Source organism: Astatotilapia calliptera, chromosome 18, assembly GCF_964374335.1.
Source record: "Astatotilapia calliptera chromosome 18, fAstCal68.1, whole genome shotgun sequence".
Taxonomy (NCBI): Eukaryota; Metazoa; Chordata; class Actinopteri; order Cichliformes; family Cichlidae; genus Astatotilapia; species Astatotilapia calliptera.
The window spans coordinates 11,943,735-11,969,821 of NC_137439.1; the positions used below are offsets into that span (position 1 = coordinate 11,943,735).

The window sequence follows — 26,087 nt, forward strand, 5'->3', positions numbered from 1 at the left end:
AACAGGGTTTACATTCTTTCTGTTTTTCTCACTTGGCTTTGATTGCTCGGCACTTGTTTGGAGACATATACAAACACTCTGCCCACACAAATGCTCATTATTTCACACATTATAAATACTGATAGTAGCTTGCTGTGAAAGGGCTGTTAGAGCTTTTTTATAATCAGCACTTAAAAGTTTAAAGTTGTCAGTTTAATAATTGATGACTACTAATGTTAAATTGCAGATTATAAGTGTAAGATTATGTTAACCTTATCTCCTACTGTACTCCTAAAAGACACACATATGCTGGAGTACTACTGTAGCTCTGGTAAGGAGTGAGTTGTTTAGCCATTCCTCTGTCTTGGGGGAGGGGGTGAAACCTCTGTGTGAGAGAGAGAGACTTGGTTCTTGTCGTGCTGAGTGTTACTCTGAGCCGTCACAAAAACATTTGGGGTATTTACCTCCCCAAGAACAGCAGTGCTTATTCATCAGGTGGGATGAAATCATACCGTATGACCCCATAATGTCATTTGAATTAGTGTTTATTATTGCCGAGACACTGACATAAGCAGAATGGCAGACCAGCGCGTGCAAGATGCTGTTGCTGCAGTGTGGTTTCCTGCTCATGCAAATGTAAACAACGAGCCATTTTTAATTAGCAGTTAAGCAACAAAAAGTAACGAAAGATGGTAGGAGAAATCAAGCATTTTAGTCAATAGTTCTAGTTTAAGTAGAGGCTATGATTGGGGACTTAAAGAAAGACAAAACCAAACAATGCCCTTTCATTTTAATTCTAGCAAACATGAATCCAACAGGTATAGTACTTTGAACTAAAAACTATCTTTAAAGCTTAATAAATCTTACAATCAAAGTCTTAAGACCATTTCTTAAATGAAATGAATGAAATAGATGGATGAATGAATGGTTTACAGTAGCCCTTTATAGTGTAGGAAGATGGCTCAGCTTTTCATTTAAATCAGTTTAATCATACATATTGTTGAAAGTTTGGGGACTATAAAACAATGGGTCACAACACATGCATAGACATCAGGCATTCACAAAGGTTCTTGGTCATCATCTATGTTTGTCTACTACATTGTAGCATCCCTTGTTGACTTGGTGATGAATTGCTAATCTTATCATCTAAATCTTTAAGTCTTAAATTTGATTGGAGTTAACATATTAACAGCAGTTTCTATTTCATTTTCATGAAATCGTTTTTTAATATATATATATATATATATATATGTGTGTGTGTGTGTGTATGACTGAACCATGAATTTACATCCTAAAATATTCAAATCATTAGGGTTATTAAAGGGGAATGTATACTGTAATTTCTGCCTCAGTTTGAAACAGTTTTACTGTTGTGTGATTGGCAGCATGCTCTATGTGTCCTTTACATGAACAGACATACAGCCTCAGCGACAGGAAGAAGGTTTTGAGAGAGGTGTGGAGGAGGTTAGCGAAACGTGTGTCGTCTCTTCTGTTATTCTGTTTTGTTGAGCACTCTGTGTGTGTGTGCGTGTGTGTGTGTGTTTTCTCTCTCTGAAAGGTGTGCAACCTGTTGAGATCTTGCAAGCTTTTATTCCTGTTGCAAATAGGCATCCCATATAGGCATCAGAGTCCCATATTTCCACTTATAGAGCAAATGTTAGTTTGGAATACACTTAATTTTCCACTAAGAGCTCACACCATACTTCCAAGAGGCAACACATTAGCACACAGCATGTTTGGTTGGTGGAAACCCACAGAGACTATCCATGGCCATAAGTTTGAGTTAGCTAGACCACCCACATACACACCATGAACTTAACATCTAATGTTTCTCCATAAATAGATTGTCGTGAACATTTACTCTTTGTATTATAAGTGGGCTTTCAGTTACAATGCTCACAAGAATGGTTAGCTAGCAGTAATCAAGCTGTCAAAGAATATGGTCTAAGAAAAGCATGTGAGGGTGAGTGACCTTTGATTGAGTCGGTGACCCCTGTCCCCATGCTTCTTTTATCCCTAAATTACCTCTATCCAATCTCACAGCCTATAATCAATGAACCTTATTGTGTTATCCCTCTACACAATACTCATAATGGTGTTATGATCCTGATGTAATTGTTGAACTCTAACATTAGAGTTGATTTGCCTGAAATTGTAAGTAGTGAAATGTTAACATGTAATTTCAGTATATTGTTTAGCCCAAATCTTTGCTAAAAGAAAAGTTGAGAAATTATATAGTGAAATCACATATAATCCCTTCATGTGATTGTTGTCAGTGTTGAGTCAATTTCCCTCTGATAGAATATTTCTGCACATCTGGTGAGGATGAATGGCCTTTATGCCAGTATTAGAGCATTTAATAGTATGAATGTAGTGCACAGTACTGCAGGGCCAACATTAAAATGCAATGAAAGTGTCGGGGAAGGTTCTTCATTGTTACGTTTCCATTTTTGTCTGTATTCAGCTGCAAAAGACAGTTTGGTTAATAGTTTTAATCAGCATGAAAAAGGAGTCCTCTGCACGCAGTCTAGCTGCTGTCCCCCTCCCATCCCCCCGCTCTCCTGCATACTCTGCATTCCTTCTGAACAAATGTTCACTTGTAGCTATAGTGCCTTCAATAGACTACTGGAAGGTGCGAAGCACATTAATGATAAAAACCTTGCAAAATAAATACACTTTAAATTTGAGGCCACGGTAACTATTCATAAAGTACATAGCAAAGCTTGTCGTGAAATTACAGTTATAATAAAAAAGGAAGAATAATAACCTGCTTTAAAGGGAGTAAAGAAGTATTTCGCTGAATGAATGTCACATGTTGGGCAACAAGCTTGATAGCATTTCATATCTTTTCTTTTGCTTTTAGAATTTCACACTAAAATATCTGTTTTTGTTTTTTGTTTCTTGATTTTTCTTTCTTTCTTTTTTTCCCTCAAAATGTTGAAATTGGTGACGGAGCTCACTACTTTGTCCTTCGTCAAGCCAAAACAATTTTAGGAATGTGTGTTTAGAAGTATCCATTGTAAGTTCGGGATATTGGGGCTTAACGGGATGAGGTTTTAATTTTAAATGTCTCTTATGACAACAGCAGATATGCATCGGAACAGGATACAAAATATTATTTCCTTACAGTTTTCTTTGCTCAAGAAAGTCTGTATTTCTTATGTTATTGTTTTAGCCTCAGGTGCAGAAGAATTTCACACCAGTACCTACCCAGTTGCACATCATGGTAGATTAGACATCTTAAATCATGAGCCTAACCATGAGCTTAAGAGCTTATTTAGTCATTGTATGGTTTTCATTGTACAGTGAGTTTGTCCAAAGATAAACTAAAGATGATGTTCTTCACACAATCTAGTTCTTTTTAAGAGGATTTAAATGTCTTTAAATGAGGAAGAACTGAACAGAACATAGGCCTGTGAGTCAGCTAGACTCATAAGCCCATGTTCAGCTATTAAAACTGTTGGTGTCATCATGACACTCTGATAAGATCTGGCTGTACTCCAGTTAAGCTGCATTGTTCTGTGCCTCACTGTACCAGCCTGTAACTGTGTTGTTGTCTAAAGGAGCAAATGTTCACTGTTGTGCATGACTTGTTTAACTTGATGCAGACCGTTAGAAGCAGTTAGAAGAAGTTTTTTTTTCTTGAATGTTTTTCTGCTCATAATGTTTTTTCTTGAGGTTAAAAAAAGGTTAAAACTTTGTCAGTGGCTCTCAGAAATGTTCTGTCTTTATCACTGAGCAGGGTCATTTGTTTTACGTCTATACCTTTATTTTTTTATTTATTTAGTGATTATAAAGCCACTGTGGGGGAAAAAAACAGCAATAGCTTCCACAAATATCCTTTTTCCCTCACTCATACACACACACACACACACACGTAAGTGCTCCTGTGCCAACTGAAGTGGCCACTTGCAGGTGGCGCCTTCAATTGAGAGAAAAGCTGAAATCTACCACATAATGGTTTAATGGCCTGCTGCTCTTAGTAGAAAGAAAGGCTAGAATTGTTGGGCAGTAACTTTCCCCTGTGATGCTGAAGGATGTTTTTGTGCAAGCTTGTGGTTGGGGTGTGTTTCCTGGGGTGGGATTTATGGTTATGGGCTGTGGATGTTTGTGTAGGACAGTGGTCATGGAGAGTGCTAGATTGGGCACTGGAGCTCCTGCTAGCAGGGGATGTTACTGCTGCTGATTGGGTCAGACTCTTGAAATTTACAGCTGTGGGACAGGAGACAGGCTTGCAGCAGTGAATGAGCCAAGGCCAAACTATAAAGGGTTTTTTTTGTTTTGTTTTTTGTAGAGGAACAAAACCATCTACTGTATGTTGTTTTTCCCCAGCTCTGACTTTAGGAAGACAACAAAAACTTTGTGCATGTCCCCACAAGTTCTTAGTCTATTCGTTTTACATGTCTAAAAGCATCAGTCATTTCTCTTGCCCAAGACAACAGTTTCTACAAACATTTATCAAACAGTGTTATTTAGCCAAGTAGGTGGAGATTAATTCTCACTTCTGTACTACCAAGTTCTCTAGGTGAGGTCATCACATACCTGTGCCACAAACCTCTGTAACAGTGCCAGGCATTCATCGTTCTTGTGATCATAACAATAGCCTTGAAGATGACACTATTAGTTCATTAACTGGCTTGAATCATTCTTCAGACAATAAATAAATGAATAAATAAATATTTCAAATTCAAGCATTTGCTGCACTTCTCTAAAAATCATCATCATGGATTTTGGACAGTTCGAAAATGTCACTTTATGCTCTTAGAAATTATGCTTGGCATTTTCCTTAGAGTTTTATAAACATGAATAAGGGTGCAAATAACAAAAATTAACAATAATAATAATAATGATAATAATAATAAGAATAAGAATAATAAGAATAATTCAAGTCTCTAATCAGAGAAATTCAAGAATACATGTAATGAAGTGATGCCCAGACCTTACTCAGTGTAGTTCACTATTAGTCCGAGAGCAGGTAGATGTTTATGGGCTGCCCACTGTTTACTGTCTTTGTTAAGTCTGGGGCTCACTTTGTCTCCAAACAAGGCATGGGAAAGAAAGAGCAGCACCCAGCAATGCTGTGTTTGTTTAGGCAGAAGGGGAAATTAGTGTTTAGAGACGGGATCCTGACAAAACAATTCCACCTATTCCATATCAAGTTGCAGGCAGCTCAGTAATACCAGCAGAGTATGATACAGTGATGTTTTCTGGCTTAACAGTTTGCTGTTGAAGACATCTGTGTATAATCTCTGCTTGGCTTATTTATTTCTATCTGTGGGAAACACGGAAACAAACAAGTGGCCGTTGGAGGGGGAGTATTTGGGTTGATGGCTGATTCACCAATCAGAACAGTGTGTCATCAACCTGGTATGTGGCACACAGATATACATCTGAAACTAAATCTGAAAATCATCCGCTGCAGTGCGGTGTGAACGTGTCACCTTTCCTTCTTGAAGAAAAGAACGAAAGGTCTTGGTAAAGCCCTGCAGCTGTTTCCCAAAGCAGCGCTGTGCCACCAGAGATCCTGAGGCTTGTTTCATGTCGAGCAGATCGCGTGTCCAGACAGGCCAGTTGAAAGCTTGTTGTTATCAGTGGGGGGAGCAGAGGCTGTAACCTCTGTCAGGCCACCTGAAGATTTGGATTAGATTGGTCTCTGCAACCACTACACTCACAATGAGCTTTATTAGACACAATGGGTACCCACCTCCCAAACACACACACATGCACGCATGCACAGACACACACACGCACACACACACACACACAATAATCTGCGAGGCAACATTAATTTAAAGGCCCAACGTTTGAGCTGCTGTATGACGTTAAAGTCAAGTCACCACAGACCTGCTTAGACATTGTACTCCGGAGCACATGTTTTGAGTATTTAGGAATATAATGGCATTATATATGTGGGTGTTTGCAACACACTGCATAGAGATTTGACAGCAGAGAAGCGGATTATTCTGAATGAGTGGTTTGAGAACTTTTTATTGCCCTTCTTTTCCTGGTCACTAGTTTTAGATTAATTCCTTTACCACTTTTCACTCTACACCCATTGCATTTTTCAACCATGTTATTTAGAATCTATTAGATGAAAAAAGGCTGCAGATGTTAAAGGACTTTCAGATTAAGTCCAATAGTATGGTCTTGTTTTCACAGCATAATGGACACTGAGGAAAATCTTTATCTTTACTAAGAAACAATAACAGCTATTGGTTTGGCTTTTTATTTGTTTCAAGTTCGTTTGAATATTATTTAACCATCCAAATGGCCAATACATTTAGAACTAATTCTAGAAGCATGTCTACCCAATATGCCATGATGTTATAGAGCTTAATTAATTTATTAGCAGTTTATGACATTTTAAAAGCAACAGTACCAGCTATTTCATGGTTGCAGTCTTAATTATGCATATGTATCTGCATTTTCCTCTGTTTAAATATATTTTCCTAAAAGAGAATGAGATCTTGATCTTGTAGGAAGTAAATGAAGTAGACTAAGCCTTAAGTGTGGTTGGGACAACACCAGCTCATCCCACCACTGTAAAGAAAGACAGGGGAGGTTTGAGAATCACTGAGGTAGGTAGGGGGTCTTCCTTTAAACAATGTGGCCTGGCTGTATGCCTCAACCCTGTCATCTCTACCAGAACAATGGAGTGGCCCCCACAATCACCAGCGAATTTCCAGTAAGCTTTTTGATGCCATTGTTGTGACAAAGCCACTCATCCACTGCTTTTTTTTGCTAACCAGCTTTCTGACTTGTCTCATGCTGCAGTAAGCAAAGATACTCTTATACAATTTAAAAAAATAAAAAAAGAAGCAACAATGGTAAACACTGACCTTGCTTTGGCAGCTTTATTCATGTTCCTAACGTTGAAAAGTCTTTTTGGAAATTAGCTGCAATTTAAGTAACCTCTCTGGGCCCAGACTATACTGGCAGAAAAAAGGAAAAGTATGTGTAGCTTGGTCAGAAAATAGTTTAAGTATTTTTGCACAGATGGAATAGTATAATGTCTGATATTTTTATATGCAGATTTTTTTTTCACAAACCCTTGACTGAAATGTGGAAACTGTTTTTGCTTGCCTATTTATATTCCAGCAAAACAATCCAGCAGGTTTCGCAGGTGTGGTGCAAAATGTTGTTTCAGTGGATTCATGAAACTCTTCTCTCATCAGTGTAGATGCTGTCTTTATTTGTTCATGCTCGCTGGCAATATGTTTATCATTAATTGAGATTGCTGGCTGCTATTTATACATTTGTGCCATTCCAGTGTAATGTTTTAGCTCTGCACAGTGCCACATGTCTGACAGCAGGCAGTGCAGCAGTAAACAAAGGATGAAAAAATGCCTTTTTTGGCTTCAAGTATCATCTTGTAGATTGGCTCAGGACATTTGTCCTTGCTGCCACAACATCATGGCTATTGTTATTTCCTCACAATTTCTGCCCCCTATAGTGGTCTGAAGAATAGATTAGTCTAATTAAATTCTTTTCTTTTCAGAGGAAAAGGAAATGGGTGATTCTCATCTACACTACTGCTGTGATACTGTAACAGAACCTTCAGTCATGCTCCACTAGTGTCATGCTAAGTAAAACAATTCTCAGGTGTGCATCTCATTAGGACTGGCTCTTATATGCTAATATATGACTCACACATGCCTTTGATAAGAAAATCTTCAAAAGCCAGTGAGCTAGCCACTCAGTCCCTGAAGGGGGTTGGGGGTTTGGGGGTGGTTAAAAGGAAGGAAAGGGTGCTTAATGAAGACCTATCTTCAATAGGTGGACTTCAAAGTCTGTGTTGCAAGGTCAGGGCCTTGCACCTTGGGGGAAATGACCAAGTGAACCACCTGCTGTAATGGACACCTTTTTGTTAATCCTTGGGTGGAACCTTTGGACAGGGTATGAGGGGCAAGATGGACCATGTTGTTAAGCCATTTATATTTTGTGAATGATAAAAAAACAGGTCTTGTTGTTACTAACCTAACCTTGCCATTCTTCTTCCTTAGTCTCTTTGAATTTCTTTTAATTAAATTCAGTGTCTGTTTTTCTAGTCATTAGTTAAATGTCACAGATGGTGAGATGTCGAAATTTCAAATGGTCCTTTTTACATTTTTTACACCAGCCAGTTGGATTGGTGTGTGTGTGTGTGTGTGTTTAAAAAAGAGTAGGAAGTGCAACAAAACCACTCCCAGACTTTCTTTTTCACTCCCTCTCTAATTCCTTTTAAATTTCCAATAAATTTTGTCTCGCCTCACCCTCCTGACTGCTAGTGTAGCTTTGATGAAGAACAGATGAGTTTCTTTTCTCAGTCGGTGCCCCTGCTTCTTCCAAAACAGTGAGTTAAAGATGAATTCACCTATTGTGTGGTGAAGCTTACAGGGCTTCTGGTGATTAGGTTGGATCAGAGCAGGACTCCTCTCCTGTAGTTGCTGTGTTGTGTGCATAGGTTCTTTGTGTCACATGATTTATTGTTTTTCATGCTGACTTCTATTTTTCCCAAAGTGCTCAGCTGTCTGTTAAAACCCTGTCTACGACCACTTGGAATGATGTAGAAATGAAAAAAATCAGAGCAGCTATGGAATTAGAAAGAAGACAATCTGCGGGTAGAAAAATTCTTGGTTAGATACGCAAAACTGTTCTTCGGCTTTGCGTGGTTTTACAGGAAAGAGATACCTTTCATAGCAGTGATACACTGATGCAGTGTGATAACATAAAGAAAAGAAAGTACAGGAGTAATCAGATTGCATTTTGCACATTTTTTTTCATGTCGTCATCTTGGGTAACTTTACTGGCATTCAAAATATCTTGCAGAATCCCCCTTAAACAAAACATTCTATGTTGCTAACACTGTGTAGAAATTTCATTTCTACATCCTTGTCCACAGAAAGAGCCCTATGACTTGTATTCATTTTACAGATTGTATGGAGCACAAAGTCCTTCCCAGTACTGTTGCACTAACCATTCCTAATAACTAATAACTAATAATAAATATTAGATTTACCTGTCCATCAGGACTGAAATAATGACAGAAACTATAGATGGATTTTTGGCTCACTTCTGACTACAAAAACACACAAAAAACACGTCATCATTTCAGGATTCATCATCTCTCCATGTATATGAATATTAAAGTTGTGACTGAGACAGATTAACCTGTTTACAACATACACCTCTTCCGTTGTACGTGTTGTCACTCTGCCTGGAGGAAGCAGAAAACAGCTTGCATCACAGCAGTTTCATGCAACCGAGATCATTGCTGTCACAACCACAAGCTTCTGTTTTCCACCTTTAAACTGGTAGAGACACAGCTATAGACACTGATTAAAAAAAAAAGTTACACAACGTACAGTTATGTGAAAAAGAAAGCACACCTTCTAAGGTTTTATACGTCAGGACATAATAAAAAAAATCTAGTCCTTATCACCCTCAATAAATACAACATCAGATGAACAACAACACAACCCATATTTGCAGAACAAATACATCACATTTGTATTGCTGTTTCTCAGCATGAAGCTACAGTATACTGCTGCTCAATAATCACTTCTCTCCTACTCATCTGCATAACTCCACAGGCATGTTATCTGGGCCAACCAGTTTTCCACTTTTCATCGTCTTCATAGCTACCTTTACTTCCTCCTTGCTAATCCTCTGCGCCTCCTGATTGACTAACTGTCCCTCTTTCTTTCATTTTCATCATCCTTGACTTCTTCAAATCTTCTGAACACATTCTTCACTTGTCAGTAAATTTCCATCTCTCTATTAATCATCTATCTATTCTATCTATTAATCCAGCTCTGCGTTTCAGTCTCTCTGCCTCACTAATTGATAAAAGTCATTTTCTCCTTCCGTGTCCAGCTTTACATATAATTCGCTATAAGCCTTTTGCTTTGCCACACCTAGGCTCCCAGTACTCCTGTCTGCTTTTGCCATAAACTTGACTTTCACACTATTTCTTTGCATTCCTTTGAATATTTTCCTTCCCTTCCACATTCCACCACCCAGTTTTCTGTCTTTCCTTAAGAAATCCAGAGGATACACAAGATACCTTTGTGGTCGTTTCCCTCACCATTTCAGCGGTCCTTTCCCAGTCATCTGGTAACTCCTCCCTACCACACAGAGCCTGTATCAACTTCTTCCCTGGACTCTGGAAAACATTCTTCCTTCTTCGGATTCCTCCATTTAATCCTTGCTTCTGCTTTCATTCCTTCTCCTTGATTTCTATCTTACTAAATCTATTGATCAGGAAAAAAAAATTACACCAGTATTGTAATCTTTATTTTTCTTTTAAAAGCTTCTTTAAAAGCTTCTTTTTATTTTTTCATTAAAATTTTCCCTATAGTATTGAAAATGGCATCATAGCAACACTACTTTGTACATAGAGGAGTTCATGGTCAGATCAGTGCTTGCAAAACAAGCCCCTCCACTACCATGCTTGACAGTTAGTATGGGGCGTTTGTGTTGATATGCTGTGGTTGGTTTCTGCTGAACATTGCGGTATGGTCTCATCTGTCCAAAGGAAATCGTTCCAGAAAGCTTGTGGTTTTGTTCAGATGCAACTTTGCATTCGTGAGCGGTGCTGCCATATTCTTTTTAGAGTGAAGAGGCTTCCGCCTGTCAACTCTTCCAAACAGGTCATACTTGTTCAGTCTTTTTCTAATTGTGCTGTGATGAATTTAATATGCTAACTGAGGCCTGTAGAGTCTAAGATGTAGCTTTTGGGTTTTTATGCAGTTTTTCAGAACATGACGGACTCTTCATAGTTTCCAAAAACATTTTAAAAATATTTGTGAAGTATTGTTTGTGACACTGACAAAGGAATGCCAAGAATTAACGTGACATAACTAACTTTAAAATGCAGTGTAATGGTGCTCATTTTGACTAATAGATGAAAATGTGTGATTCGTCTTGTTATGTTCTCAATACTTTCATGTGTTCTCCTTTTTTTTCCCTCAGAGAATTTGGAAGGTCTTCAGGAGGTGGTGCAGCAACGTTTGGCGGAATTAGTTCGCATCCTCAAAATTGTCATTGGCAAACACCAGACGCTCAACTCTTCTGACATTCTGGGAGCAGCTGGCACAGTTATTGCTAAGGTCAAAGGTGAGTAGTTTCTCGCTAGTATGCATGGATGAGACACACAGTTGAACTTGCACACTGGCACCCAGATGATGGTCAAATATAGATGCGTGGAATCTCACGATTATAACACTGATGTCAGCATATGGGTCTACGTCAGTCTCTCAGATCGGTGTGGCAAATACGGTGCTGGAATATTACACTGATCTCTGTTTGGTTAGGGTCGGCTTGGAGAAATGTTGCTAAAAGCTCACACTGTAAGAAGTTGTTATTCCTTAAGCAACAGATCCATTTCCTGTCTCACAAATGAACACAAACAAAGGGAAGCTCAACTGAGAGGTTAATCTGCTGGAATTGAGATCCACTGCAAGTGTAGTTCTTCTCTTGATTTGAACTCAAGATAGATATATACATATTTCAGCTAATGTGGAAGCCTTCAACAGAACTGATTGTCGATCTTTACAGTCGCATTTGTTCTTTGTTTTTACCTGTGTTGTAAGGTGTCTGGATGTCTGACAGGTCACCTGGCTTATCTCAATATTTGTGTTGTGACCTAATCCTTAAAAACACTCAAGAATGCCTGTTTGTAGCCTGAGTGTTGCTTTGACAATGATGAGAATACAAAAGGGAAACAAAATAGACAGATTAGCCAAAGAAATTATAGGCACTGTGAAGACTGATCTTTACTGATGGCATGAGTCATAAGGACAAAGAATTACACCAGCTTAGTTTAGACATATTTATGCAGCACAAAGATTCTGAATAGCTGCAAAAAATCTATTTTTTTTCTTTTATCTCAGTTAGAGAGTAAATTATACATATCAGATTGATTAAAACATTAAATGACTTCGTTGATGTAATTTTAAATTTTAGAATATGTGCTGTCAGTTATATATTCTAAAAGCTATAGCTATATTTTAAATATCAGAAATTTTCTAAAAGAAAGATGAAGTAGAACTGAAGTGAAGAGAAAGTAAGCACTAGTGTGAAATTCATATCCATACCCTGATATGAGCTAAGTTGGGTGGATCCCTAATTAGAAAAATATTTCTCAAAATATTTTTCACGTCCTGGCTCTCCCTATGGTAGCTGGGATTGGATCCACTTTTCCCACAACCCTGATGAAGACAAGCGGAAGAGAATGGATGAATTTTTGAATTTTAAAAACCTTAACTATTTTTAAGTATTCAGTAAAACTAAAACTGGACAAGAGTACGCATGAATCAAGACCTTAACCAAGTTCATTGAGTCATTTGGTACTTGGAGACAACAGTTTCTTTCTTTAGAAAAGGCATTGCTTAGTTGTGGTTGGACTAACAGTTCTCCAGTTAATGCCACTGCTGAGATTAATGTGGTTTAAAAGCTACGTGCTGTGACAGAGTTATTTTTTAAATTGCAATGGTCCACTTATTTATTTAATTATTTATTGTTGACCCACCTGCTTTGGCTGCTTAACAAGAGATGGAGGCCCATGGGGAACTACATTGCTCCACTTCTCTCTGAAAACCCTGGCAAAACCAGCATGCTGACACGTGGAAACCAGGGCATGTAGTGTAAGATTGAAAATGAAAATAAAATCAACACTTCTGTCTGATGTCAGGCTTGTGTCATTCTGTACATGGCAGTGTGGTGTTGATCCTTATGTGTAAAGCTCTGCTATAGAGTGTTGCATTAAAGCCAGTGCGTTCATATGTAGTTGAGTTTGGAGTTTGCCTGTCCACAAGGGGGTGCCTTATGTCAACACTCTCCCTGGATGAACTGTCCCTAATGGCCAGTAGGTAACACAATACTGACACAGGCTGCTAGCCAGAGGATCGAAAAGGAGAGGTTGAAAGAGGGATGAATCAGTTAGACATCAGATGAAGAGTCAAAGGTCTGGATGATAACAGGCCTTGTGTGCCTCACTGTCTTCAGACCGTGTCATCTCTTCGCCCATGTTCCTCTTTGAAGCTTGGTCATGGCACCTGGAGCACTGGGACAGCTGCCAAAATTCACTGGGAAAAAAAATTCCTCCTTTCTTCTTCAAACACATGGTTGTCTAACCTGTTTCATGTGTGATATGATCTGCTCATGCTCTTACTGTTGTTTTTCTTAATTTGACGCTGTGTCGAAAACTTGACAATGTCAGAAACATGTTGTGCTCCAGTTCAACTTTTAGCCTGTGTCTTTGTGTGTCGTCACAAAGATAAAAATCTTTTTCACAGACTTTCATTGGCTCAGAACAAACCAAGTCAAGCGTTCTTTCCTGGTCACATTTCGTCTATGTGTTCCTTTTCCCCTCCCACTACTGAAAACTGCAGGGCATTGCAATAAAAGTGTTGACTTCCTCAGCTTATTGAAATTCTTTCCTCGCTTTCTGCTCCCCTTTGTCTATAAATATGCTTACAGCTGAAAGAGTGTGTTTGTCTAAAGGAGTCAGTGTTGTGTGTTCGTGACAAAGGCGATCTTATGTCCCTGTGCTCCTTATTGTAGAATGATTAAATTGATTTTAGGAAAATGTGTTTTTTACTGATAATGGATTCTGGGTTTTTTGGGGGATTTAAACACAGTTGTTGTTTTAGTTTTACCTAGTAATAGAGCCAAGTAACGTTGGTGATGTGCTTCCAATAGAAACATTGAGACATCTAAAGTCAGAATGATACACCAGCTTTAGCATACTTTTTCCTGAGCTAATGTTCCTACTTACAGCTAAACCATGAGAAAACAATGGGTCCTGCACTTGAATGATGCAGTTTCCATATTTCAGTCATGACAAGGGGGGCTGAGCTCTGGAATCATTGTTAAAGGACCCACAGGATGTCCTGAGGAAGAACTCCGCGCTGAGTTGTACGCTAGCATTCAGGGCCAGTGAGGTGCACGGCAGGGAGGTTCGCACCACACCTCCTCTCTTTTTGGTGTCCTCGAGTGTCTCCCTGGAAAGTGGGGTTGCCTCTTCAAGCCAGGATGCCGTGACTTTTCTGTGCTTCTTTATAAGCTGGGACTTAATAGTTTATGCTTTTACAACTGGCATGGATGGAGATTACTCACGATGAGAAAATGAAAGCACAAAATATAGAAAGTGTTCTCGAAACGAGATCTGTTTAGAGATTTTTGGTCCCAGTTGCTAGACAACTGAGGCGGCAAGGAGAAAAGGTAAGTGTTGAATATATCGCTACATGTCATAGAACTCAAGCTGTGTGAGTGTTTCCTGTTGTGGGGCAGACAGGAAGTACTCAGCTCAGTCAGATTTCACTGACTGTGCCTTTAGCTGTCCTGATTATTTTCTGCAAGCGTGTTCTTGCTGAGTTAAGTGTTTTATGAGAAAGAAAGTTCTGTGTACATTTTATCGAAGATTTTTCAGTCTTGGATGGATTTCTAGAGTCAAAGGACATTTTGCTGTTACCAGATCACAAAGGAAGGAATGAGATTGTGTGCATGTGTGTAGTTTGATTATTTTTTGTGAATGATCAGCGTTGGAAGATGGCCCCAGGGATATTAACACCTTTAAATGGAGGAAGAATTTCTTTAATTGTTTTTGTAAATTCTTTGAATATCAACCTCTGAAGACTTTTGAACCTGCTCCAGGAAGACATTTTGATTGGGTAGGGAGATATGCAGGCTGCACGTCATTGCGTTTGGCTGCTTCTACTCTTAACACGGTTTTTAAGCTGTTCTTGTAACATTTCTATTAAACCTCTTGACCTTGTGTTACTGACTTTTTATACATCCTCAAGTATGTCAGCACTTACTTGAAGCCACTTAAACTTATAGAGGCGTAAACACTTCCTGCAAAAGCCTAACTATGATCTTAGAGGCTTACACGGGTAAAACAAGAACAAATGTGCTTGCCATTGTTGCTTTTTTAATACTAATTTTAGAATTTTTTCACAGGTCACTCATTTGATCTGTTTGGCATTTGTTTTTTGCTTTGGAGGCTATGAACTTGTCATCTAGCCACATACAGATTCAGTTGTATCAGTGCTATTGTTGATTGATTGTGTATACAAAAGCTGGTTTGTAATTCCATTTTGTTTGACCAGAGTTCCTGTATGTCACTCTCCACAGCTGTTAACTTCTCCACAACCGTGAACCCAGAGAATAAAAAAGTTATATTTGCCGAGATACACACATCCATTGACACTTTGGCATTCACATTCGGCAATGTGTGAGTACAATGCTTGTTTACTTTTTTTAACCAATACTGGATTTTATTACTTTTTGTGTTGTTGTCAGGAAAGTTGGGCTGACTTTAGAGCTCAAGACAGCAACTTATTGGTCTTGTGAAGCTATAATTGTCTCTGTCATGTGTTTTGAATAGCAGGTTTGGGCTTTGTTCTGTGTTTTTGGTGTAAATACTATCTGTCCGAGTTGCTTTGTTATTGAATAGATTGCATTTTTGACCACAGGCGTTTACATGCTTCTCTTTTAAACTGGATTCTGACATATATGTATATATGTACACAATTATATATACCTTTAGAGTTTCTGACTTCCTTATGGGAGATGTGGACAGCAGCCCAGGGTTGGGGATCGCCCAGAAAAACAGAAGCAGGGTGAGACACTATCTTCCTTTTCCCAGCTTGCACAGTTTCCATATATCTTTTCTAAAGCTTTGTTTTGACGGTGACAGTTTTCAAAGGGGTGCACTTAAAGCAGCAATTTTACCCCGCCCCCAAGTAAAAAAGCCTCAAAGACTTGCTTTCTGTATTTAATTGGGTTGTTGAAATCCCAGCTGCCTCTGATGTCTGACTTTGATTGTATGTCTGCTGTTCCCTCCTTATAATCTGAAATGTCTTTTTCACAGTCTTCTGACAACCTCTCTGTGGATCCCGAGGGATATGTTTCAGAGAAAAGGGAGCTTGTGGGTAAGTGTTGTTCACGTTTCATCATTTATCTCTGCGCAATGAATATAAAATAAAACATCACCCTGATATGTAAGAGCTATTAATGGCTTCCTTACCAAGCATTTAATTGTTGCTGTCAGAGCAGCCTGAAGTGTCAGTTTGTGTGTTAGCAGAGTGATTTAGTGTTTGGACTCTTGAGTGCCTGAGGTAGACCCGCCTTAAAACCTCTGCTTCCACCCCTGTTATTTCTGCTGCCCTTTTCATACTACATCCTCATTTTTCCCTCTCCGTCCACATATCTGACATTCCTTGCCTGTTAAAGAGTAGTTCTGTGTGGGATGGGAAACACATGGGATTTGTGTTGAATCAGATTCCGAGTAGCTAGAAAAGGTTGTAAAAAGAAAACGCTGCTCTTAGACTATTTTAAAAGATGCCTAGTCCTTTCATATCGACCTACACTGACAATGCCGCTGACCTCGTTGTTTTTCCTTCCCCCTTCATTTACCTCCCACACACACACACGTCTGCTGGATAGTAAAAGTGAGTTCCATCAATCCAGCATTGAGATATTTTAGTCATACTACTAAACATGTGGATTTCTCTTCTGTTGACTTTACAGGCTCAGAAGTGCCACAGCCACGAGAGGAGGAAGTTGACTTGACCTTGCTGAAGAATGACAGTGGAGTTGAGTCCGCCCTACTCTATGCCAAGACCTGCTCCAAGTACATCAAAGATCTTCTGGCCTGGATGGAAAAACGGCTAGCCATGGGTGAGACTACTGACAGTTTATTAGGTTGGAAACAATGGATTACTGCACAGGGCTTAGGACATTAGATTAGATTTTTTTTTTCCAGAAAGAAAATGCTGCCAGTATAAGTCCACACCATCTGCACTGCAAAAGGCAGATAAATAGAGTTAACAGTAAAGTATATAACTGACCCATGGACAAAGCTAGAGGAGTTTTTGGAAAACTGTTTCTGCTGTTATATTTACAATATTATTTGTCTTCCTCACACTCAGGGGAAAGCTAGATTTCAGAAGAAAAACTCTTTCCATTTAGACTTCTCAATGATTAAAATCATTTTAATGTTTTGCTCAAAATTATTTGTACATTTAAGTAATTCAAAAAATAATTTCTACCACGCCTTATTGTCAATAGGCCATTCTTTATTATATATTAGACAATTACATTAACAAAAAGTAAGGCAGTAGAGGGCTACAAATTGACTAGGGTTCTAGAGGCTTTAATACTTCATACAGAATTTCCTTAAGGTTTAATAAAGTATTATCTATTTATGAACTGTATGTAAATATGTTTTTGTTGAGTCATTTCTTATTAAGCAGTCTTAACTAATTCTCAATTTTTCAGATATTGAGAATGCTAAAAGCTACGTCAAAATGGCTGAGTCTGCAAAAACACTGGCCAATCAAAAGGTAACTCAGTAGCCACGCTTTAAAGCAATATTGATTATATTGGCTGGTTGTTAGGTCTTATACAGTAACCCCAAAGACTCATGTATACATATTTTTTGTTTGTTGAAGGACTACATGCCATTCAGTGACCTCTACGTTTCTGCATTCAAGAAAGACATGGAGTACAACCAGCTGCTTATTCAAACCTCCATGACTCTTCAGACCAATAAATTCATGCAGGTAAGAGTAACGAGAAGTAAATTATGGCCCTTCACCACTTTATCTTGTCCCTAACAAAGAACATCTGTTGGGTTATTTCATTGCATAAAATAATCTGTAAAAGTACATTAGTTTATAAATTGTGTGTTCTTTGCCTCGTTTTTATTAACAAGTAATACTGAAGTGTAATTGTTGACTTTCATTTCTTCTCAGCCTCTTGTGGCTCGCAAAAATGAACTGGATAAGCTGAGGAAAGAAATCAAGGAGCAGTGGCAGAGGGAGCAGAAGAAAATGGTATTTACAGAATCACTGTGTAGATGTTGTTTGATAATTACTCGTAGCTAAGTAGAAGAGCTCCACTGTAGTGTTACAGACTGGTGAGCTTTCCACAGAGCATGTTGCAATGTTATCAACCTGCCAGGAGATTAGTCATCAGTGACTGAGGTGGTGTTTCTATTATAGAAAAATGTCAAATTTTCTAGACAATGGCAACAAACGAACTTCGGTGTGCCTTTTCAAATGCAAAGCTGATCGTCCGCCAAACGTATCTGATTAAATTTATGATAACTTTTGAACACATATACCACATTTTAATCACATGGTCTTTGTGGCTGATCTGTGTGGCTTTGGCAGCAAGAGGCAGATGCAACCTTGCGAAAGGCACGGGTACTGAAGACCCAGAGGAGGGAGGAATACCAAAAAGCCCAGTCAGCAGCAAGTCGCTCTCAGGAGGATCAGTCTAATGCTGGGAACAAACAGCTGGAGAAGAAGAGAAAGCTAGAAGAGGAGGCTTTACAAAAGGTGGGCGGGAGAAATGAAAACAGAAAAAGTAACTGGTGTCAATATTTTGTGGCATTATTTGGTATGGACAGTAATTTTTCTGTGCGCATTTCTTCTCTGTCCTTATGCTATTCTCTGTCCATTGTTTTGGGTAGGCGGAGGAGGCCCAGGGCCAGTACGAGAACTGCATAGCTGACGCAGGGAGCAGGAAAATGGATCTGGCTAATGCGAAGAGCACTATCCTGACTCAGATCCGAGAAATGATCTTCCAGTGTGACCTCACACTAAAAGCTGTGAGAAGCAGTTTATATTTCTGAAAGAGTAATTCAGACTGTACAATCACCGTTTTAAAAAAAGCGTATATCTTATATGTAGACCACAAAATGAAACTGTAAAACTTAAATATGTTATCACTTTCAGTTTAACTGACAAACCTTCACAAAAGCTGGAGTTCTGTTTCTTTCTGTGTGATTTCATTTCACAATGTTTCTCCATAATAACTGAAAATAGAAGTAGCTTGAATACTATATAACTGATATCTGTATTATATACTGCCCTTCTTTAGTTTGGGGTTAAAAAGAATTATGAATTAAAAGATTATTTTATATACATTTTAGAGGAGGGTTGAAATATGGACTGTGACCACAGTACTGGGTAATCAATTCAAATTTCAGAAAGGTCTCAAATAGTAAAAGCTTGCTCTATATATGTTTAGTCAGTGCTTGGCTGTTTTCTCCAAGTATGATCGTAATCATTACAGTGCCATGAAAAAGTATTTGACCCCTTCCTGATTTGTCTGTTTGCATAATTGTCACAGTTAAATGTTTCAGATCATCAAACAGATTTTAGTATTAGACCCAAAGATCATCTCATTAAATAAAAAATGCAGTTTTTTAAAAAAAATTTATTAATAGAAAATTGCTATCCAAACTTACTTGGCCCTATTTGAAGAACTAATTGCTCCCTAAACCTAATAGCATTTGCGACAACTGGCAATGAATCTTTCACATCGTCTTGGAGGAATTTTGGCTCACTCATTGTTGCAGAATTTTTTTAATTCAAACATATTGGAAGGTTTTGGAGTATGAATGGCTTGTTTAATATCATGCCGAAGCATCTCAATCAAATTTAAGTCTTTGGCTAGGCCACTCCAAATCCTTCACTTTGGCTTTTTTGAGCCATTCAGAGGTGGACCTGATGCAGTGTTTTGGAGCACACAAACTGATGGCTGGACGTTCTCCTTCAGGATTTTCTGGTAGACAGTTCAAGGTTCTATCAGTTATGGAAATATGTCCAGGTCCTGAAGCAGCAAAGTAGCCCCAGACCACCATACTAGCACTATGTTTGACTATTGGTTTATGTTGTTGTTTCAACTTAATATTTTCCCAAAAGTCTTGATTACCATCAAGATGCTTTTGGACAAATGTGAGACGAGCCTCTATGTTCTTTTTGGTCAGAATCGAAACTCTCATGGATGGGTTGTTGATTACTCTTCGAGTAATATGGTTGACCAGCCACTCACTGGGAAAGTTCACCACAGTTCCAAGTTTTCTCTGTTTGTGGATAATGGATTATGGTTCACCTGAGTCTCAAATGATTAGAAATGGCTGTGTATTTGATATAGACTGATAGATGCCAGTGGCTTGGTTTACCATCTCTTATTTAAGTTTCTTTAGATTGTGGCGTGATCTCTTTTTGTCACACAGGTTCTAAATAAGTGATTTATGGATTTCGCAGTCTGGCAGTAATCAGCTCTGTGTGTGGCTTTTAAAAACTCAGCTTTGCAAAAATTCTGGTTAATCACAATTCATTTATGATTTAAAAAGGCAAAATTACTTTTTCACATAGTGCCATGTAGATTTGGATAGCTTTTTTTTTAAACTGTTTACAGTTGTTTTGGCTCTCTTTCTTTATGTGTCATTTGCTGACTCATCCAGTTTAAATTTCTTTTTGTTTTTTTTGGTTTCAGGTGACAGTGAACTGGTTTCAAATGCAGCAGACACAGACCGTGTCACTTCCTGCACACTACCAGGCCCTGTGTGAGAATGCCAAGTTGTATGAGCCAGGCGAATGCTATGCAGAGTTTGTGCGTAACCTGTCCAAAAATCTCCCTAAAGAGCATCTTCACTCCGACTCCATCTCCTCTGAAAATACAAGGTATGAAGGACTATGAATGCAAACTCATATCCTAGAATTTTTAAAAACTTTTTAATGATTTATTGGTCCGCTAAGAGGGAAGCTTATAATAAAAATGGCTTTGAAATGATTATGCATAACATGAAACTAATGTTTTTAAAATCAAAACTTCCTAGCTTTGTACAAGTACTTTTAAGAAGGACCTGCTTGTTATACTTTTTTGTGATACTTTATTGCAGTTTAAAATTTGCCATAATTCAGCAGAATGTTGTACATGTTGCCATAATATGTGATCATTGGATTTAATTGAGTTGACACAGACTGTCTGTAAGTAGACTCACAAGTATTAGTTGTGTTGCATTTTTTGGTCATTGTAGCTGAAGCTTCATTTTTGGACGGCTGATTTTGAAAGTACCTTTTGCTGTCGCTCACACCCCTTTGGAAGTTTCTCAGTTCTTCTTTCAGCAAAGGTTAACAGTGAGTCAGAGTTGGAGCGAGAGAAAGAAACTAGGAGAGACAGAATGCGCGTTGAATTTCTTGCCCTTCCTCAGGAAATATCTGTGGCTCGGGCTGAATGCAGGAGGGAAGATTGCGAGCGTGAGAGTATGGCTCTGGTTTGGAGGAGTCCCAACACTCTATATAGTTTGTCTGAATAAGATAAATGCTCATTATTACAAAGAAAATAATGCACACTAAGTTAATAGAACAATTAATGATGCTGGTACATTACTTATTATTAGTAAATTACAGATGTTGCTACAGACTAAAATAGCTGTCTGTCTGGAATGTGAACTTAGTACTTAGCTACGTTTGTGCTTCCATTTCTCTAAAGGCATTTTTAACGTGACATTATGTGTCGTAGCCGTCTGCTCCTGGGCCTAATTTCAGTTTCTGTTCCTTAATGTTGTCTTTCAGTTTTTACCAGAGCACAAGTTACTTCTGAAAAAAAGCCTTGATAATTACACATAACGCACACACACACAAAAATTGTATGACTTTTATCAACATGTATTTATAGCTGTGCAATTACAAAAGCCCTGCCAGATCTCTTAATTCTTTTCAGTTGTTGGACTAACTAAATATTGCTGAGACTGTATACGCATGATAAAAGTGTGCTTAAATCTTGTATTTAAATGCATTAAAAACATATCAAAGGAATTCTATTCTGAGCCAGAAAAGCAAAAAACCTATGCGCCAGGTGAAGTAAGGGTTGAGTCAGCAATCCTGTCCAAATGCGACAGATACACACTGAAATGTAATAATGCTGAATAGGGCAATAGGGTTTAAAAACAAAACAAAACAATTAGTCATAATCAAAGTTCTAATTGAAAGCCTTAAATACCAACTTTATTTCTCAGATTTGGCAGCAAAAGGTCAGTGGGCAGCTATCATTCCTCCCACGGCAACCTGTCACAGGCATCCACCACCTCTTGTGACGTGTTGAGCGGAGAGGAAACGGACAGTACCATACATCGGCCTGCAAAGATCAGTGAGCACAGGTCCAGCAGCAGCACAGACATACAAGGTACATTCAAACACATGTTAAGTTTATTTAACTTGCTGATGCACTTTGAAAGTATAATGGTCAAAAAGAATGGTTGTTGTCTGTGTCTGTACAAGAAAATTCACAGAAATTCCCCCTTGGTGTCACATTCGTGCTATAAAGGGGAGTCTTAAAATAAACCTTTATCCAACATAGCTATGTACTATTTTAGAAACTGCACAATTTTAGAAACAAGCTAAGAATGATTGGCACTGTTGCTGGAGGTTGAATGTCTTTATATGAACCTCTCAGGGACTTACCCTGTGTTCTGAGTCATGGAAATGTTCTCTTGACTAGAGTCAAAACAGTTTGGGTTGTGTGTTGCTTAATCACCATAAGTCTGGAATATCTGTGTAAACTGCTTGTTTCTGAAAATAACTAAAAGTGACACTACAAATGTCGCTTCACGAGCGGTTGCCATGTAGCTTTATTTTCTGTTGTTATTCTGTTTGTGTGTGACTGTGGGTCTGTGTGTGCTTTTGCAGCTCTAAGAAACCAGACCCCACTGAGAGCATGGGGCTCAAGTAGTCAGGGGAGCCAGGGTGGGATGTGCAGTGACTCAGAAAGTGCTGGAGGCAGCAGTGAGTCAAGGTCCATGGACTCCCCCACTGCCAGTCCAGGTAAGAGGACTTTAAATTTTAAAACGTCTCATAAATTCATTATAAAGGTCTTGTGAGTGTTTGACCAGTAGTAACTGAAAATGATCACATTAGGCAGGGAAATGAGTATTTGAGGATCTGGTTAAAAAAATATGAATATACGAGACAGTAAAATAAAACTTTTATCATATTGGACACAGTCTAAGTGATCTGAGAAGATGAACAGATATGGCTTTTACTGTGATCTGTTCACTTTATCTTGTGAAATATTCAGCAGTAAATGGTATAGCTTATGTTTTTATCTAGTGTCCCTGATTTTGCTCTTGTGTGGTAAAACTACATTTTCATATAGTAACTGAGCATTTTGGTACACATTTGTTCAGGCGACTTTAAGCGCCGTTTGCCCAGAACTCCTTCCACTGGGACCATGTCTTCTGCTGACGATCTGGATGACAGAGAGGCACCATCCCCCTCAGACAATGGTGAGATATGTTTGTAATTGTGGGTGTGTTTTGTTCCTGTCACTGTATGCTCTCTGTGTACCCTTCTGCTCAGGAGGATAGAAAGGTAATCATTGTATACCTTTTTGTGACAAGGAAGTCTAGAAAGGGACGGAGAAATAGTTAGCGACCATTGCACAATTCTTTATCATGTATTACACATGGCGGTGTTCTGCTAGTCCAAATCTGTGGTGGTTTTTGCTTAGATCAAATGTTTTTATACTCAGTGGCACTGCACAGATAGAGGTCGTGTTAGTTTTGGCTGATAGTTTCAGCTAACTCTTCCTGTATCTGTGTTGACCTCATCCAGTCATTGTGTTCTTACTGTGAAATTAAACAGCCAATGAGCTATTTGACCTATTTTTCAGTGTGCATGGTTAGAAAGCCCATTTAACTATAAAAAGCCACCATAATAGCAGATTTTAAAATAATTATGCTAACTAGAAGATAGTGTAATTCTCTTACAATTTAGGTTTTTGTTTTTTTTTGCTTTGAAGTAAATGCCAGCTTCCCTTCTAATAATAACTCTGAATGATGTCACTTGTCGAGTTAGTTCCTTTCCTCATCAGCGGTTCTGTTTTTTAGGTCTGGCAGAGATGGTGACAGAGACCTCCAGTTCTCCTGGTCCTTTCCGAAATGCTCAGATGTCCAAAGCTGCTCAAACCCATAAGCTAAGAAAACTTCGAGCCCCGTCTAAATGCAGAGAATGTGATAGTCTGGTCGTTTTCCATGGAGCTGAATGTGAAGAGGTACAGTAAATATGCTCATCGTGATAATTGTCTTGTGTATTAGGTGTTTATAAAGGATCAGTGTATTTTGCAATTCTGCAGGGAAGACACAAGTTAATTATACTGTCGCTTCATTTGTCTTTTACAGTGCTCCTTGGCCTGCCATAAGAAGTGTTTGGAGACACTCGCCATCCAGTGTGGTCATAAAAAGCTACAAGGCAGGCTACAACTGTTTGGTATTGATTTTGCCCAAGCAGCAAAAAACAGTCCAGATGGTATCCCCTTTATAATCAAGAAGTGCACTTCTGAGATTGAGAGTCGAGCCCTCAACATCAAGGTAAGTCTTTTTTCCCTGTGATGCAGGGATGGTTACTTTTACTACCTCATCTCTTATTGTGTTGCAGTTTTAAAGCTATAAAAGTTCATGTGTGACCTTAAATACAATACCATTGACTTATGTATCAAGTATTTTCTGTGATTATGAGTTACATTAAAAAATGCATTGGTCTGTGTACATCTCACAGGGCATTTATCGTGTGAATGGTGCCAAATCACGCGTTGAGAAGCTCTGTCAGGCGTTTGAAAATGGGAAGGACTTGGTTGAGCTGTCTGATCTCTCCCCTCACGACATCAGCAATGTTCTCAAGCTCTATCTTAGACAGGTGGGCCTGAAATTCTTACTTGTTGGGAGGTTATTGAGAATTAGCATGCCACTTAAGTTAAAGGTTGTTTATGTTTAAAGGCTGTTATGATCTGAAGTATTGTTAAGTTAATGTTAAGTCGATCATTTAGATTTTACCCTTACTTTATTGTGCTTCTTTCATTTGGATTTAGTTTTTTGGGTACATGTAAAATGACTTTAATAGCATATTGATATTTTCCACTACAAGAAACTCAAAACACTTTGGTTGTTTTACTCAGTTACCAGAGCCACTGATCCATTATCGATTCTACAATGATGTCATCGGTTTGGCAAAAGAGTGCCAGAGGGTGATAGTGGAAGAGGCTGATAATAAAGCTCAAAACAACCAGCCAAGAGAGAAGACTGGGCCGAGTATGCAGCTGAACAGAGTCATTTTTAAGATCAGAGATCTCTTCCGCCAGCTGCCCCCAGCCAACTACAGGACTCTGCGCTACCTGATCGCACATCTACACAGGTAAAGGCTGAAAACCAAAACCCCGAGTTATTTCAGAGTGTAAATTCAGTCTGTTCCTCATAATTAGAATAATATGTGTAGTTCCTCATAACAGAAAGGGAAGCAGAGACTTCTCTGTAGCATAGCAGAAGTAGCAGGCTTACTAACACAAAATTAGTTCTCTGTCGATCTCATTACACGCAACTTTAAATTTACACCACCATTAATAAAACTCTAAATAGAATATATATATACTTTAATTTAACTTAGTTGATGTTCTTACTTGATTTGCAGGACTTTTTAGACCACGGCATGACAGAAACATGCAATTGGCATGTAGATGATTGTTGAGGTTTTGGTAGTTGTTTCAGATTCTCAGTGTCAAAGGTGATTCGCTGAAAACTATTATCACATCTTGTTATCCAGATCAATAAAGGGACCGATGCTGCTCTACAGAATGTCACTTTATGTTTCATTTTGTTGTGTTTCATTAAACAGATACAGCAATACTTGAACCATACCTAGAAAGATGTCTTTTTCAAATGAAAACTGTTATCACTCTTTGACTCCCACAGAGTCTCAGAACAGGCCGAAGAGAACAAGATGACTGCGAGCAACCTTGGCATCATCTTTGGCCCCACACTGGTGAAGCCACAGCATACAGATGCAGAGGTGTCTCTGTCCTCCCTGGTGGATTACCCCTACCAGGCACTGATGGTGGAGCAGCTGGTGAAACACTTTCAGACAGTCTTTGATGCATCTTTCCTACCTAGTTCTGACACAAGCAGCGCTGGCCAGGCCTCCCCCAGACTTACCCCGCAGGAGAAGATTCGACAGCTTAGCAGACACTCAACCTCCCTGACTGACATCAAAGAGGTGAGGAGGGATTAAGGCAATCATAAAACCAAATTTGAGTCATTTTGTTTATGCTGTGATTAGGGTGTAACCAGTCAAGTGAAAAGAGGCCATATGTGCCTTTAAAATGATCTTTCCCAACAGTTCAGTGTTAATAAAATCAACTTTAATACAGTATATTAATGTAATCAAAAAGATTCAGTATTTTTTTTATTTTTTTTAATAGAAATTACTCTATGGCACAATTTTAAAAAAAAAACAACTCATCTATACAAAACAGTAAACAAAAAATTCTCCCTCCTC

The 26,087-nt window shown here is 38.6% G+C and overlaps 1 protein-coding gene across 3 annotated transcripts in view; it reads left to right on the top strand.

Moving 5' to 3' along the window:
* Nucleotides 1–26,087, top strand: part of LOC113010691 (rho GTPase-activating protein 29-like) — a 30,093-nt gene that overhangs the window by 1,968 nt on the left and 2,038 nt on the right. The window contains exons 3-21 of one of the 3 annotated variants that reach the window (XM_026149880.2): nt 10,933–11,076; nt 15,097–15,196; nt 15,512–15,584; nt 15,836–15,896; nt 16,495–16,644; nt 17,245–17,309; nt 17,418–17,528; nt 17,721–17,801; nt 18,141–18,308; nt 18,443–18,580; nt 20,257–20,444; nt 21,782–21,948; nt 22,452–22,586; nt 22,949–23,047; nt 23,651–23,814; nt 23,942–24,130; nt 24,318–24,455; nt 24,715–24,950; nt 25,505–25,805. In XM_026149880.2, coding sequence (XP_026005665.1) covers nt 10,933–11,076; nt 15,097–15,196; nt 15,512–15,584; nt 15,836–15,896; nt 16,495–16,644; nt 17,245–17,309; nt 17,418–17,528; nt 17,721–17,801; nt 18,141–18,308; nt 18,443–18,580; nt 20,257–20,444; nt 21,782–21,948; nt 22,452–22,586; nt 22,949–23,047; nt 23,651–23,814; nt 23,942–24,130; nt 24,318–24,455; nt 24,715–24,950; nt 25,505–25,805 — 2,708 coding nt within the window. Of the gene's footprint in view, nt 1–10,932; nt 11,077–13,585; nt 14,185–14,399; nt 14,634–15,096; nt 15,197–15,511; nt 15,585–15,835; nt 15,897–16,494; nt 16,645–17,244; nt 17,310–17,417; nt 17,529–17,720; nt 17,802–18,140; nt 18,309–18,442; nt 18,581–20,256; nt 20,445–21,781; nt 21,949–22,451; nt 22,587–22,948; nt 23,048–23,650; nt 23,815–23,941; nt 24,131–24,317; nt 24,456–24,714; nt 24,951–25,504; nt 25,806–26,087 lie in introns of those variants that run through there. The other 2 variants (XM_026149881.2, XM_026149882.2) reach the window with 2 other exon arrangements.